Source organism: Apodemus sylvaticus, chromosome 6 (genome assembly GCF_947179515.1).
Source record: "Apodemus sylvaticus chromosome 6, mApoSyl1.1, whole genome shotgun sequence".
Classification (NCBI taxonomy): Eukaryota; Metazoa; Chordata; class Mammalia; order Rodentia; family Muridae; genus Apodemus; species Apodemus sylvaticus.
The window spans coordinates 52,442,483-52,458,799 of record NC_067477.1 but is presented as its reverse complement, the minus strand read 5'-3'; the positions used below and the strand labels follow the sequence as shown (position 1 = coordinate 52,458,799).

General features: G+C 44.5%; 1 protein-coding gene across 10 annotated transcripts in view; it reads right to left on the bottom strand.

Annotated features, from left to right (window-relative positions):
* Positions 1-16,317, bottom strand: part of Nin (ninein) — a 101,523-nt gene that overhangs the window by 20,491 nt on the left and 64,715 nt on the right. For 9 of the 10 annotated variants that reach the window (XR_007978358.1, XM_052185719.1, XM_052185720.1 and 6 more), the window contains 8 exons: positions 15,755-15,876; positions 13,503-14,008; positions 10,518-12,611; positions 9,180-9,305; positions 9,013-9,082; positions 6,706-6,918; positions 2,764-2,877; positions 98-220 (listed from right to left, as the gene is read on the bottom strand). Coding sequence is in view for 9 of the 10 variants with exons in the window: in XM_052185719.1 (XP_052041679.1) it covers positions 98-220; positions 2,764-2,877; positions 6,706-6,918; positions 9,013-9,082; positions 9,180-9,305; positions 10,518-12,611; positions 13,503-14,008; positions 15,755-15,876 (3,368 nt within the window). In the remaining variant the exon portion in view is untranslated. The remainder of the gene's footprint in view (positions 1-97; positions 221-2,763; positions 2,878-6,705; positions 6,919-9,012; positions 9,083-9,179; positions 9,306-10,517; positions 12,612-13,502; positions 14,009-15,754; positions 15,877-16,317) is intronic. The other variant, XM_052185724.1, reaches the window with a different exon arrangement.

The following is a 16,317-nucleotide window of genomic DNA, read 5'->3' as shown; positions in this document are numbered from 1 at the left end:
CTTTGGACTATCACAGGAAGCCCAGGGGCTGCAGCCTGTAGGGAAACGCCTGCTATGGCCCACACTCTACAACGAAGAGAAACTCGATTCTTTATACCTTGTCTGCACAGCTCTTCAACTCTTCACTCAGAACTTCTTTTTCCTTCAGCAGTTTTTCATTGAGGCTTAGAATGCTAGACATTTTCTGCTGGAAGTCAGAGAGGTCAGGACATCTGTGCAGCTGTAAGGGATTAAATAAATGAGCTGTCACTGCCCGGCCCCCAGCTATGTGTACACTATAGACTTGAAAAGGAGGTATTTGTAAACAGGGCACTTTCGTGGCCCTTAAGTCTTCCTGTCAGGATATACTTCAAAGGACATATAAACTCTAGAAGCCTATAATTAACTCTGGTTAACTGTTCCCAACTAGTTTCTCACCATTCCCTAGCTGACTGCTGAAATGTCTGCTTAGATCTAAAGATGCAGGCAGATGCTGCTAAACGGTGGCCCTAGCTTTCAACCTTACTGTCCCAGTTACATGACACATTGCTGTCCTATCTTCAGTTTAACGTCTGCTCCAGAGAGGACACAAGTTACTTTTTTTTTTTTATCATGTTTTTAAAGAGGTATTCAAATGTATTTTTCAAACTACAGTCAAGACCTTCAAATTAGCTGAGCATGGAAGGCGTCATGCTCAAGGTAGAGATGAATTTAAGCAGCAGTTTTCACGCTGTGGGTTGTACCTCCTTGGGCAAACCTCTATCTCCAAAAATATTTACATCATGATTCAGAACAGTAGCCAAATTATAGCTATGAAGTAGCAACAAAATTACTTTTATGCTTGGGGGGCACCACGACTGTGTTAAAGGGTCACAGCGTTAGGAAGGTTGAGAACTGCTGATCTAGAATATCAGGAGCTCAAGAGTGCCAGCCAGCCTCGACTACAGAGGCTAGGTTTACTAGTTAACTAGGTTAACTCTAGTTAAACCAGGGCTTTATAACACTGCCTGTAAAAAGAGAAGGGAGTTACACGTCATGGTTGTACCCATGTATAATCTTAGCACTCAGGAGGCTGAGGCAGGAAGGCGAAGTTTGAGGCAAGCCTGGGCTACACATCAAGATCTTGTTTCAAAAACAAAAACAAACCAGGGGGTTGGTATTCTCACATTCAAGTATAAACACGGGAAGAAACCTAACGGACTGCCCATCGGAGCAGACATGCGGGCTTCCTTCTCTCTGCTCACGGCGGAGACAAACCAGGCTGGTCGTGTCAGCAGCCACGATGGTTCCAGTGTCACACTGGATACTCTGCTGCAGACATCTTTCTGGACATTGCTGGACATTTCCTAGCATCTCTGGCTTTACCCACTACACTCAGTAATACTAGCTCCCCAACGTGTGAAAACCAAAAACGCCCCAGTGTTGGGAAGCAATGCTCACTCCGGCCTAGTTGGAAACAGCTCCGAGGAGCCAAGTGTTTCCCATGCCCTTTAATCCTTCCTGGACTTCACACATGCTTTAATAATTGCCTTCCTGTTTGCCTTTCATGTGTTCAACCCTGTTACCATTATGATAGAGCCAGCTCCCTATCTGAAGACCTCCCACATAACACTGGAATTAGCTATGACAAAATAGATTTTACAGGTTGGAGCTTGTTTTCAACTGATAGCAAATCCAACATACCTCATAAGCCTGAACACGTTAGAAGGATATAGGAAAACGCCCTTGAAGTTTCTGCACATCAGTGTAATATGAGGCCATGTCCTTCCCCAGGAACTCTCTAACACTGTAATGGTTTGGGTATCTATCAGGGGACTTTCTGGGATGCTATTCATGCTTCTTTTTGGTGTGATATGTAATATATATAGTGTTTCCAGAGCTCCGAATCACATCACACAGAGTGACATTCTTTCTGGGTCTGCACTGCAGGGCAAGGACAGGCTGGCACCTAAAAGCACCCTCCTCAAAAGTCCTCATGACAGAGCGACTTCCTGCCATGCGCACAGAGGGACTCACGGCTCTCCTCCAACTGTGCTTCTTCTCTTGTGCTCTGTGCTAGGCAAAGGCACACAGTATGCACATGGATCGGGCACTGTCCCTGAAAGGGCGAGCAAGCCATGCCTTCCTAGCTACAGGGGAGATGGAGTTAATTATAACAATGCTACATTTATGTTAACATAATTATAACAATGTTAATTATAACAATGTTACATTATAGCAATGGCTCTGAGATACCCTCACCTCACAGGCAGACTGCACCTTAGCTCCCAGCATGCTACGTGGAACAAATGGAGTTCGTACTTGTGGCAGAAAAGATACCCAGACTGAGCTCCACGAGTTATACTTGTAAATGTGGGAGAGAGTGGTCTGAGGATACTGGAGAGCACGCTCTCCTAGGAGGTGCCTCCCGCCTGCCGCAGTGAAAAGATACATGCTGGACCAATTTCTCTCAGGTCTCCAGAAATCAGAGAACGGTTCTGGAATTCATGAGCCAGAAAATCACCCTCTTATCAGAGAAACTAATGTGACTTTTCCTTCCCACCTGGAGAAAGTAGAACAAGAAAAAAATTGAAGCTGAAATGGTTAGGATTCGTAGTAACAGAATTTTAGAGTCTACCATACAAATAAGCTGCTTCACTGGGGAATTAGTAACACACTTGCAACTCAAGTCAACTTGAAGCAATGAACTGGTGGCCCAACCGTGGCACCAAGGGTGTTTGGTGGTGGAGACGCCTGCATCTCTAGGTGGTGCTGCACCTCCCTCCACACCAGCAGCACCCTTACCTGCTTTAGTCTCTCCAGTTCATCTTTGAGAAGGAGGTTTTCCTGCTCCACTATGTGAGTCTGCAGTTTAACTTCAGAAAGTTCTGCCTCCAGAGAAGACACCAAGGTGGACGTCTACGGAAGATATCCAACACATAACAGACACAGTCATTGGCTGGCAAGCTTCACCAACCACAGGAGACGATCGCAAGGGACAGGAAGACCAGTTCAATGGCACTGCATCAAGACCATTTATCTTTATAGTCAAAGGACCAACCAGATCATTTCCAAAGACTCCATGTGTATAACATGGTCTGAGGCCTGACCCACGTCTCTGGATATTTCTCTCTATAAAGTAACCTTCTCCTGGGAGAGGTCCCCTGAGGTTGTGCAAATTCCTTCTTTGAATTCCTGCTTATTCACTCCTAGGCCCACCAGTTCATTCTGGCTACAATTACTATCACTTGAGGTTTTCCTGAAGATGATTTTCTCTTTTCTTTCCTTATTTCTGCTTTTGTTAGATAAGAAAGAGCAGTTGCTTCTCTCCAATTGTTTATTCAGTCAATTGATGCGAATATTTACCCACATCGCTTTTACACTTATGATTATTTCATTTTATATTATATTTCCCTGATTGAACTGCTTAAGACTGAGCTAGTAGGGGCTCCTTAAGTTGGGGTCCTGGGTCTTTGTTGGATTTGTTCTATTTTTAATTTTTACCTATTTATTTTTTAAGTACCCTTTTCTTTTTGGCACCACGGGACAGTTCAGGTTTGACTATTTTCTGTTTTAACCTTGGAATCAGATTTTCCAAGGTGCTTTTACAGGAGGATAATAGTTGGAAATCAAGATCTGGTTACCCCATACAAAAATATCTGTTTCTTTCTCTAGCTTGAGTCTGATGCCTCTGATCCTGACATTATCAGAGGATTCGCCTTCACTCTCCACACTCTGGGGCTCCAAGGGCCTTCTCCGACAGTGTCCACCTTGGTCTGTGCTCTGTGTGCTTCCTCACTCGCTTCTAGGAGATGTAAAACAGCCTTGTATGCCTCTGAGAAATCACGATTTCTGACTAGATTATTAATGCATTTGTGGACTTCTCATTCTCACTGTTCCTACTGTGGTTATATTGCACACAGCGCTGGTATCATCTTTAAGTGTTCTCTTTTGGTATCCCTGCACCCATCATGATTGATTTTGATGGTCTGAGGTCTATAAAGCTTGTGTGAAACAGGTCTGGGATGCAGCACAGAGGTAAAGCTGTAGAAAGCTCCTGGTTAGATTACCAGACATGGAGAAAAGCCAAACCAAACCCACAGGGAACACAGAAGAGTCAAAGCTTTGTATAAAGACCATGTCAACAAAGCCCGGCTCCCCCTCAGCACATTCCAATTTCGCCATCCGTGTCTCTCCCTCCTAACTTCTCCACAGCCATCTCTTCAATGTCTGGCTTATCACTCTCATAGTTCCTTAACGTAAATGGACAGACATACGTGTTTCTTCTCTAACGTCCCTCACCATGTATGGAAGCACACGGCAGATACACTTTGTGGTTCCATCAACAAATGAACCTCATGTCCTGGAAATCATTTCACATTGAGTGTCACCATTCTCCCCCATCCGACCCCCTAGGAAGACTTGTTTAACATTTATTCCTAAGCTTTTTTATTTTTTAAATTTCCTCTGAAAAGAATATGAACACACTCAGGTCTTTACGCTCTGCAGGAGCTGATCCCCCAATGGAAGCTTGGGGTGACCTCACTACTTCTTGCGGATGTGACCTGCCGACCCAAGTGTTCCTTCAGGGTCTTTGAAAGGCCCGCAGTGCGTCAAGGGCTCGCTCTCTCTTGGAGCACTATCACTTTTTCAACTATAGTGTTTAAAAAGAAAACAACACAAAGAATTGCTTCCAGAGCCCAGATGCCTGCCTGTGTGAAGCACTGTGTCCTCTGAGGCCAGGTGACATGTGCTGGCATGTCCAGGCAGTGTGTGTAGGCACTGCTACATGCCGCTGACAGAAGTGGGGGGAACTTACTAAGCCCCAGGACCCACCACACACGATCAATGGGAAGCATGTATTCTGCATGTTGGAAGACCATGGGAAGAAAATGATACTTTTATAACTGAAAGTGCTTAATAAGTACTATTCACTAACTAAAATCACATTTTCCTTGAATATCTTGGTCTGGTAACAGTTTCATCAACAAAGGAAAATCTGGCTGAAATAATATCTGATCTCTTCTCATAATTGTGATGGAAGGTCTTATTTTTACCCATGTACCTTTATGTGCCTCCCTTTTTAATAGCTGAATAAAACTACATATTGTATGGCTATACCACAAGTCTTAGATCAATCACACTTTCATACACGAACATTTCCGTTGTTCAAGCAACTTTGCAAAAAACTAACAAAGCTGGAATGAATTTCCTCATGTGTGTGGCTTTTCACCTGATTGCCGGGATATGTTAAAGTTAAGTTCCTAGACGTGAGACTGTTGGGCGAAAGGTGAGCACACATGGGATGATGACAGGTTGTGCCAAAATACCTCCGCGTGGATGCTGTCAGTGCGCAGCGCCGCGGCGTTTGATGGCGTCTGCCAGCACAGTCTTGCCAGGAGAGCATGCTGCTGGTATTTCTGAACAGACAGCAATCTTTCAAGTGAGGAACCACATGCCAATACTGCTTATTTTACATTCCTCTAATTATGACTGATTTGGAACATCCGTTCAGAGCTTTGAGGGTCATTTTAATCTTTTTTTGAAAAACTTCTTTGTTCCCATTTTTTTCCCCACACTACTATCATATTTTTCTTATGTCCCTAAATTTTCTTCTACTTTTTAATTTTTTTCACATTTCTTGATCTTGTGTGCATATGTATGTGCCTGAGTACATATATGTGCACCACATGCGTGCAGGAGCCCTCACAGAAGAGTCATGAGAGGCCCTGGATGTGGAGCGTTGAGTTGTCATGTGTGCTCTGGGAAACAAACAGGGTCCCGGGCGTGAGCATTGGTGCTCTAACCTCCGGCCGTGGCTCCAGCCCCGTCCCTTCATTTCAGGTTCTTTTTTTTTTCAACTGAGAGAGACAGATCTTGTTCTCTGTGGTTGATGAAACCTCACCCCATGTGTTTTTCTGGTATCTGAACTGTTTTATTTATTATACTGAGTATCAGACTCTATGAAATCCGAACTATCTACCCCTAGTTAGTCCAGGTACTTAAAACAACAACAACAACAACAACAACAACTCCATCTCCATCCCAGCGGGGTGAGAAAACACTCTGATTACACACACTCTTGACATTTAGGAGGGATTAGTTCCAGGAGTGCCTCCCCATCCCGCCAAAGGATATCCAAACCCTCATATGTTCAAGGTCCTCTATAAATTGGTTCTGTATTTGCACAGAGCCTACATATGTTCACTTAGAGTCTTTAACTCATCTCCACAAGTACAATGTAAACGCTAAGTAAATATTTGTTACCTGTGTTCTTTAGGAAATATCAACAGCAGCACCAAACAAACAAGACATCTGTGCATGTCTGGCACAGTGTAATTCTCTTTTTTTAAAAAAGATATATTTTTTTCCACAGCCAAGATGAATTGGTTCACAGCTGCTTCATGGAACTCACTCCCCATCTGTGGTGGGAGAATGCTCTATTCATAGAGTAGAGCTATCTGGAGTATATATTTACATGCCAGGCCAACAGTGATTTTATCATTAAGGTCTTATGTATAAGACGTTTATTTCTTTGGATTAAGAATGAAAAATCTAAGGCTGGAGAGAGGGCCCAGTGGTTAAGAGCACTGGTTGCTCTTCTAGAAGGCTTGACTTCAATTCCCGGCAACCACAAGGCTGCTCACAACCATCTGTAATGGGATCTGGCGCCCTCTTCTGCATGCAGGTGTACATGCAGACAGAGCACTCAGACATACATTTAGTTACAATGGCTGGAGACCTGACCTGCACTTTGCAGAGATCCAGTTCTTCTCTGAGGCTTGCATTTTCTTGTTCCCATTTCTCAGAGGTGCGAGTTCCTGGCTCCTCCTTCTGGTAGAGCATTTCTGCCAGACGTTGATTAAGGGTTTTCAGTTCTTCCTTGTTTTGGGAGTTCTTTTGGCTGAGTTTTATATTTTCTGAATCCAACTGTTGGTTTTTGATTTTTAAATCTGAAACCTAATTAAAATTGAAATAAGTTTTAAAGAATATTGCTGCCCTACTTTTGCTAACAACAACAACAACAAAAAGATTTAGAATCTTTTCTCCTCTCTCAATGTAGTTTACAGAAATCTCTGTAGGAGACTGTTCTACCACGGGGCAGTTTTGCTTGCAGCCCCGGCCATTCTGCCTGTGGAGCCAGCGATTTGCAGCCTTCCCAATGCTGCAACCCTTTAGTATAGTTCCTCGGATGATGGTGACCCCCAACCATAAGATTATTTTCACTGCTACTTCATAACTGTAATTTTGCTGCTGTTATGATAATGTAAATATCTATGTTTTCTGATGGTCTTAGGGGACCTGGGTAAAATATCCATTCAACCCAAAGGGGTCACAGCCCACAGGTTGAAAACCACTGCTGTGGGGCACAAGCCTATGTCTTTTTTTTTTTTTAATAAATATGTTGTCTTTATTTTGTAATAAAATAAATTTTTTTAAAAAATTAATCTTCCTTTGTACACTCTCTCTTATCCACACATAACAGAAAATAATATATGCTCCTTATTACAATTTCCGCCAATTCAGAAGTATATAAAAAGTTAGAGACAGGTTAATCTCAGGCCACAGGGTGCCTGGTTCTTTATCGCTGAATTTGCATACCACTAGATCATTTTCTATGCATATATACTACCATCTTTCTTTTAGCCAAAAAAGTAAATGCTAAGGATAAAAAGTATCATTGCATGTTTTAACAGCTTGCTTTTTCCATTTCTGATATCATATAGATGTTATCTTTCCAAGCTAGTGTGCCTAGATGTCACCATATGTTACATATTTTAACGAATGCAGGAAATTTTATGTAAAAAAAAAATCCCCATATTGTCGTTTTCCATTCTTGTATAGATGGAAATATACATTTGTCTTATCATTTCATTATTAAGCAACAAACTGGTAGCAATTCTGGGTTCTGGGTTCATTTGTTTCTGTTTGCTCCTTTGTTTGGTATGGCCTTTCTGAGTTAGAAAAGAAGTGTGTGTGTATATATATATATATATATACACACACACACACTCACACACACATACATATATACATAATACATATATATAAACACATACATATATAATATATATATTAATGCTTTGGCAGAAGGCCAAAAGAAGTGTGTGTGTGTGTATATATATATATATACACACACACACACTCACACACACATACATATATACATAATACATATATATAAACACATACATATATAATATATATATTAATGCTTTGGCAGAAGGCCCCAAAAACTCTCCCTTTAGGTGCTATCAGCTTACTCTCGACAGTGTATACTTATTTATTTATACATATTTATTTACTATTATAATATCAATGTTTAGTTTTTGTTTAGTAGGTGGAAAAAAAAACTAACCTATTTAAGTTTCCCTAATACTGCACAGCTAGCCTTTGGGTATGTTCTGTCAGGTCTGTCTGTGATTTGATCCTATCTGTTGCCTAGTTTCCAATTGAGTTCCGCCACTTATTTGAAATAGTACAAGATATATTTTGGACGTTACCTTGGCTATTTCAGACATAAGACTGTTTCCTTCCCAAGTATGTTCTTGTCTTGTGACTATTTCAGATATGTCTTAAATAGTCTTCCCATACTTGAGTATCTGTTGTAAGCTTTATACAAAATGAGCATTGAATGGCATTAGCCATCTGAGGGAGCCACAGGTCTAAGAAATGGTAAGCAGATCTGCTGGCGGTCTGTATCTGAGAAGTCTGTATGAACGGTTCTGCTTTGAATCAGAGAAATGAAGGAGCTGACATTAGTGGAAATCACTAAGGCTAGAACTGATTGATGCTCACAGGTAAGGCTCAGAGAGGCCCTCCCACATGTACTGGATAGAAAGCCTGTATTAAACACTTAGGGTTTACAGAGAGACCCTAAGAGAGTTTAGAGTCACTGTGAGGTGGGTTTCCATGGTCACCCTCAGAATTTACAACCTTACCATCATGTATATTATTCTAGTAAATTATTTGTTTATTATTCAACTTGTACATTTCAAATTAAAAAAAAAATTCTGAGTCAAGAATCACGGGGGAATTTTAAGTGTTTCTTACCTGTTTCTTTAACTTTTCAACCATCTTCTGAATTGAAGCCTTTTCCTCTTCTATGGTTTCTATTTTCTGCCTAAAGGAGCAATGGAGGCAGGAATCGGGAGTGAGGCTTTTAAACCTGAAGTGAAATAGCCCCTAGGCCTTGTAAAAGTTACTAAACTATGTCTTACCACAGTTCTTCCCGAGATCCGCTTAATTCCTCCAGTCTCAGGTTAGAGACGCTGTCTTCCTCATTTAAAGTAGTAATTTCATTCCTCAAAATAGAATTTTCCTCCTGAAGCTTTTCAGATTCATATCTAAGTGTAGAGATTAAAAAAAAAAGTTAGAACATGGCAGTCATCTGGCATCTTTGGAAAATATTTTCTAGTAACTTCCAATATAGAAAGAATTTCATGCCAGTTAAAGTAGAAGTTTAAATTAGTAGTCTCTTGGTACTTGGAAATCAAGTTGTAACATATTGAGTCACTACTTTTGGAAAATAAGAATCTCGCTAAAAGACGTCGGGGAGGTGTGGCTAGAAACCCTTGATCGTGGAGACGGGGATCAAAACTCAATGCCAACTCGGGTGCTGACTTCTCAATGACAGGCAGGCTGCTTTGAACAGCTGGCTTCGCTACCTCGGTTCTCAAGCCCTCCCTGCTCTGAACAGACAAAAGCCACATTACTCAGCTGTTGGAGCTCTAGCTTAGGATCCCAGGGACAATGTGCCACATAAAAACGGGCACACCAAGGTACCAGGCTTCTTCCCTTCGCTCTACTCTGAGGTCTTGAAGTAAAAGTAATCTGAGAAAGAGGAAACTCAAGTGAATTCTTTCACTTTATACCACTAAGATACTTCAGACACAATGTAATATTTTACAAATTTAAGAAAAACCCAACTTGATAGAAATACTGAAATGCAGCCATATTTCACAAAGTCAGGCTGGTAGTTTGTCAAAGTAGTTAACTTTGTCTTCAACGCTCAAGAATATCTACTACAATCTCTTTGGTAAAATAGTACGATAAAGGTGTATTGTTTCTATATTGGCATATATGTCAAGTATGGAAGAAAAAGTATCCATTCAGTAAGTTTCTGTATTAGTATAGGAAGAGCATGGTTATCTACGAAGTGAGTTAATACTACATAAGAGGCATTCATTACATAGAACATGCTTCATTAAAATGAGGACAGTAACTAACACTAAGCAAAAGGTTATCTATTCATCCCAAGGACGTCAGAGCCAGGAGAGGGCTAGGAGCAAACACCGACGGAACAGTGGGTAAACAGCAGACACTCGCCATTTTGCCCTTCCACGCTCCGGATGGGCGACGCTAACTTGCTATGAGGAAGGGGGGTGCCTCCTAGATAAGGTTACTCTAGTTGTTAACACACACAGAAGCAGGCGGCGGCTAGAACACAGCTCTTCTTGAGACTAATAGGTTAGTGTCTCTAGGCAGGGCAAGCAGCACAGTTAGATGTGATCAGACGCTCTGCAGGCTTCCACGAGGTCTCAAGGCACATACGTTACCTCAGAAGCTCAACCTTCCGCTGCATCTCACCGCACGTGATCTGCAAGTCGTGCATCATGGCCTTCAGCTCTTCCTCCTTCTCTCCTTGAGAAGGGAAATCTTTCTGCTTAACTAATGTCGTGACTTGCTCCCTCAAATTTCTAGTCAGCTCCTGTAGCTTTTGCTTTTCCAGTTCTAACTCTGCGATTGTGGCCTCATGGCGAAGACTTGTGTCTTGAAGGCCTAGGAGAGCAGCACTTCCCTTCGGGATCACTCCATTCTGCTCGCTCGGCTTCTCGTGCCGTGCCTGAATCGGTCTGCGGATCCAGGCAACTTCATGCGCTTTTATTCTAGCTAGGAGCCGCGTGCTACCCTGCTCACAGCACCGGGTTTCTTGTCTACACTCTTCTATGACGTGGCGCATGCTCATGAGCTTGGGTGTACACTCTTCTGGAGCCTGATGGAGTCTGAGCATCTTTTCATCAGAGGTGACCTCCGGGTTTCCTGAAGGAGCTCCCCACAGGGAGTAGCTGTCACCCGGCAGGGCGGCCCTTTCCAGCACCTTCTCCGTCTCCAGAGCACCGAGCTCCTCCTTTTCCAGTCTGACCTCATCGTAACTCTTCTCCAGGCTGAGGACCGTCTCCATCACCTCCTCCATTTTCCTCACCTCATCTTGCAGCCTGTAGACTTGAGCGGTGAGCTCCTTGTTGCTGTGCAGAGACTCCTCGTGGCGCGCCTCTGTGAGTCTCAGCTCCTCCTGAAGGCAGGCGTTTTCTCGGGCGGCATCCTCGTATAACACCTTATACTTGGAGGACGCCTCGGGGAGCCTCTCCAGCATCTTTAGTTTCTTTTTCAGCATGGAAATATCAAAAAGCAGGTCCTGTTTCCTCTCAGAAGCCCTATCGCAGTCTGCACGCAAGACTGTGAGTTGCTCCTGAAGCCGGATGATCTGACTCTTCGGGTCCCAGGATTCGGTCCTGGTGTCTTCGCTGTTTTCGAGCTCAGAAAAGCATTCCAGGGAAGCTTCTGATGCCTCGGTTTTGCACTCCTGCCTCTGAACAGAGCTCGTCCCTGTACTTCCCAGGTCCTGGGTGTCATGGTCTCCTAGGTCACCCAGGAAGTGCTCGGTGGCTGTACCTTGTTTCATTACTGGTTCTGCTTGTTCCCTGGAATTTCCCGAAATCTCAGACATCCGCTCGTCCAAACAGGATGAGATCACTGCTCCTGGCTCTAACTTCTTCAGCCTCTGCTGCAATCTAGAAATTTCAGTGGCCATTTTTGCATTTTCCTTCACCGCGCGCTCGTGCGCTCTCTGCAGGCTGATGAGGACATCTCCATTTTCCTCCAACAGCTGTTCCCCTTGCTGAAGCAGGGACATGGCTTCATCTGCCTCCTCCCCGACGGCTGCCTGGCAGCCGCCCTGAGGCACCAAGAGAGATGCTGTCTGCTGCATGTCCTTGACTGCATCCTGAAGCCTGCGGATTTCTGCGCTCATCTCCGCCTTCTCTTGATCTGCTCTCTCACAGCTCGCTCTGTAGGCGCTCTCCAGGGCGGCAAGCTTGCCCGCCATGTCTCGCCTCTCTTGCTCATGCTCTACCTGGAGCCTTTCAAGCTGCTGGCTGGCCAGCTGCTCAGAGACCCCGGTCTGGCATAGCACCTGCCCTCGCTGCCTCAGTTCTCTCTCCTGATTTCTCTTCAACTCAAGTAGCTGGTCAGACAGGAGGCTGTGCTGGCTCTCAGAGGCCTTCTGTAGGTCTTTCAGGTCTTGCAACAGCTGCTCTCTTTCCGTGCTCAGGATATCCACACGTTCCTTGTACGTCTTCAGCATCTCCTGTTCCTGGTTCACGGCCAGGGCGGCTGCCTTCTCCCTCTGGAGCGCCTGCTTCAGCTGCTCCTGGGCCTCTGTGCACTCCTGAGTGAGCTCGTCCTTCTCGAACTCCCACTGCGCCCTCTCCTCCACGTGCTGGTCCAGGAGTTCCTTCAGCTCCTGGCGGTAGCGACCCTCCAGGCTCTGCAGAGTCTGCTCACAGCGCTCACTGGCTTTCTCACAGTCAGCCTGAAACTGGGCTTCTATCTGAGAGACTCTTCTAGTGTACTCTGTTTCCATTTCTTCCCTAAATGTGGTCAACACACAGCATTACTGAAACCGCTGCCAACTGCGGAAGCAAACCCAACATTTTCCCATACAGAAAGAAGGCTGGCGGGCAGACAGTGGGGCCGCTTTCTACAACGCTCCGATTCCTACGCCATTCGTGTGTGCGGGGAAAGGATCTCTCTTCTGGAGACCATAAATCCAGGAAACTTATCTTTCTCTGAAGCAGGGTGAGCTTATGAAACCGAATCCTTTAATACGCTTCCTGAATGTACTTGTGTGGTTTAATCGATGCCTTATACTGGCATTTCACATTAAATGACAAAGACATAGTGACCTCATTCCTCACCTGGGAAATATTTTGAAGCAGGCACTATAGGATTTCAGCTGCATAAAACAGGCATAATAATCACTCTCTTTTTTGCTTAATTAATAAAAGAGCTCTATATTAAACAGGGTGGGAAAGTCGCAATCTCTCAGCTATACCTGGGATTTCACACAAGGACAGTAAATATAGCACGCCATTTCATAAGAGAGAAGAAATATGAGTCTGTCCAGAATCCTGCTTATGAATAGGTTTTCCAAACAGCATTGCAGTAGGAAAGATCTAGCCCTCATCTGAGCACAGGAAGACAGTAAGTGTCACCCAGGAACAGTTCCTCTGACTGACTGCTCTCCCCTCACCCCCTGTCCCTACACACACACACACAAACAATACCAGTTCCAATGATCAAGGGAGACTTCCTAGTGAACTAGACAAAACTGGTTGGATTAATTTTTAAAGAACCTACTCAATCTGTGGGCTGCTCTGCTCCCCCATCCCCACCCCTACCCCGTTTTCCAGTCCTCCCTGGCTGACAGGAACTTCCGAGAAGCAGTATTCAGTTGTTCACGGTGTCCCCCACTTCCTTACCTTCCCTCCTGGAGCTCCCTTTGGTGATATTCCGAGAGCTCCTTCCTCAGCTCTTCTTTCTCCAGAGCGTGCTTCTCCACCAGGCTCAGCAGCTGCTCCTGGTGCGACTGCTCCAGGTCCCAAGTCAAGCCTCTCGCCTTGTCTTCAGTCCAGGCCGCAGCCTGCACGAGTTCCTCTCTCTCCTGACGAAAGCTTTCCTCTGCCTGCTGCAGCCTGGCCCTGAGCTCCTGCTCATGCTCCAGTCGCAGCTCCTCCCGAAGCTGAGCCTTTTCCTCATCGAACACCACCTGCAGTTGTTTCTTTTCCTCCTCGTGCCTGCCGCTGGCCCTGTGGTGGGCCTCCCTCAGCACGGCTGCCTGCCCTTGAAGGTCTGCGATCTCACTCCGAAGGTCACCCATTTGCTTCTCCAAGGCGTGCGTTCCTTCCTCATACTTTTTCTTCATGGCCTCCTGCTCCTTTTCACAGGCGACCCTGGTGTCATCCAGCTGCTTTTCATAGTGGCGTACCTAGAACCGGACAGCGAAACCATGGGATGAGTGGGTTCTGAGCTATGGGCAAGGGGTGTGGGCGCAATGAGTGCTTCTGTCCCAGAGGACACTCTCGTTTTCTTGTTCTGACTGAAAGTGCAAACTTAGTTCAAAATTACCTGAAGTAAAATACTAAGTGAAGCCAGGTCTACTTTTATTTACTTAGGTATATGATTGTTCATATATGTACATGTAGAGGTGTGTGTGTGTATATGCGTGTACATGCACATGTGTGTGTAGGCAAGAGGACAGCCAACCACAGTGCCATTCCTGAGGCACCATCCACCTTTTTTTTCCAGATAGGTCTTTCACTAGCTCAGAACACACCAAACAGACTAGGCTGGCTGGCCAGAGAGCTCTAGGCTCTCACTGAACTAACAATTTCTTATCCAACTTTGTGTTCCATACAGCACTCTGCGTACCTTACAGAGTTCAAGAAACATTTGAAGACTTAAACTACATATTTTAAGATCTTAAGTTTATGGTAGGAAAGCAAAGTGGGAAAATTCATAAGCCAGGAAAGGTCAAGTGAACAAGAAAAGCAGAGGCTGGGGAGTGGTACAGAGTAAAGGGGACCTTGGCTTAATCCCCAAATCTACATAAACTGGGCATGATGGCCCCTTTACCTGTCATGCCAATGCTAGGGGGCAGAGACAGGGGATCCCTGGGCAAGCTAGCTAGCTAGATGAATGGAGGAACTCTGGGATCAGTGAGGGACCAGCCAAGGAATACACTGGATGTTGATATCCAGCCTGCTCACCCATTTGCTCCCATTCACAGCATGAACATGCATACACACTTAACCAAGCATACACATACAAGCATGCATATACATGCAAACATGCATACACGCATGACCATGCATACACACAACCATGCATACACACATGACCATGCATACACACATAACCATATGTACACACGTAACCACGCATATACATGTAAGCATGTATATACATGCAAACATGCATACACACATGACCATGCATACACACATGACCATGTGTACACACATAACCATGCATATACATGTAAGCATGTATATACATGCAAACATGTATACACACATGACCATGCATACATATATGACCATGTATACACACGTAACCATGCGTGCAAATGTTACCATGCATACACATGTAACCATGAATATACACATGACCATGCATACACATATAACCGTGCGCACACACATGACCATACATACATACACACATGAACATGCATACATATGTAATCATGCATACACATATAACCATGCAAACACAATATAACTAATATAAACAATATAACACAAATGAACATGCATACACACATAACCATACATAACAACCCATATGCAGGGAAAAAATGAAAACCACAACCACGGTGAAGGTGCATGGAAGCCACGGAGTGAAACACTGAGACACCAAGGGCCAGAGCTTGTATCTAATCTAGTAAGTGACACTACATCAAAGCAAGGGTTTTTTTGTTTTCAATTGGGATATTTTTAAACAAGTTAAAAACGCCATAATTAGTATATTACAATATGAGGACCAAGCACACATCACAGTCCGGAGAGACTGGAGCAAAACAGACCTCGACCTTAGTCTGAGGAAGTGGGCTCCTGGCAACCTCTGAACCCCAGAACCTCTGACTGCACAGGAAGAGCTGTTCTGTGAGGAAGAAGCAGCAGGGGTGCTCAGGGCTGAGCGGACTCAAGGTCAGACTGGAAGCAGGACTTACTTTGTCTTCCAGCTCCAGTCTCAGGTGACACAGGTCCCTGTGGTGCTGCTCCTTCATCTGTTCGATGACCATCTCTGCCTCAATGCTCATATTCAGTGGGTTGCATTCTTCAGAAGCAGGCCCTGAAAACACAGGGAACCCACTGAGCCTGCGTCAGGCGCAGTCATTGGTGTACTCTGGCATCTGGCAAGAGGCGTGGCTTCACGAAGGAAGCCTTTCAGCCTGATTTCCCAGGTGCGAAGCTCTTGGAAACAATGGAATCCACATTCAAGCAATAGGGCAACAAGAAGACTGTAAGGAGTTCCTCCTAAATACAGGCAGTATGATAAGCCTTAGTTGAATGCACCATTTTGAATGATAAATGGTGTGTGTGTAATATGTCAAATATGAACTCTCAGTAAAAGGGCTAAGTGCTGTGGAAACAGCATGAGATAGTTTGGTCAAACTACCCAGTGACAAATTCAGAGGGGTGAGGTGGCGGGGGAACAAATGAGTGGCGAGCACCCTACTGCTGTGTATATGGGTCTAACGTCATGGGCCAAGATACCTGGTCCATCCCTCAA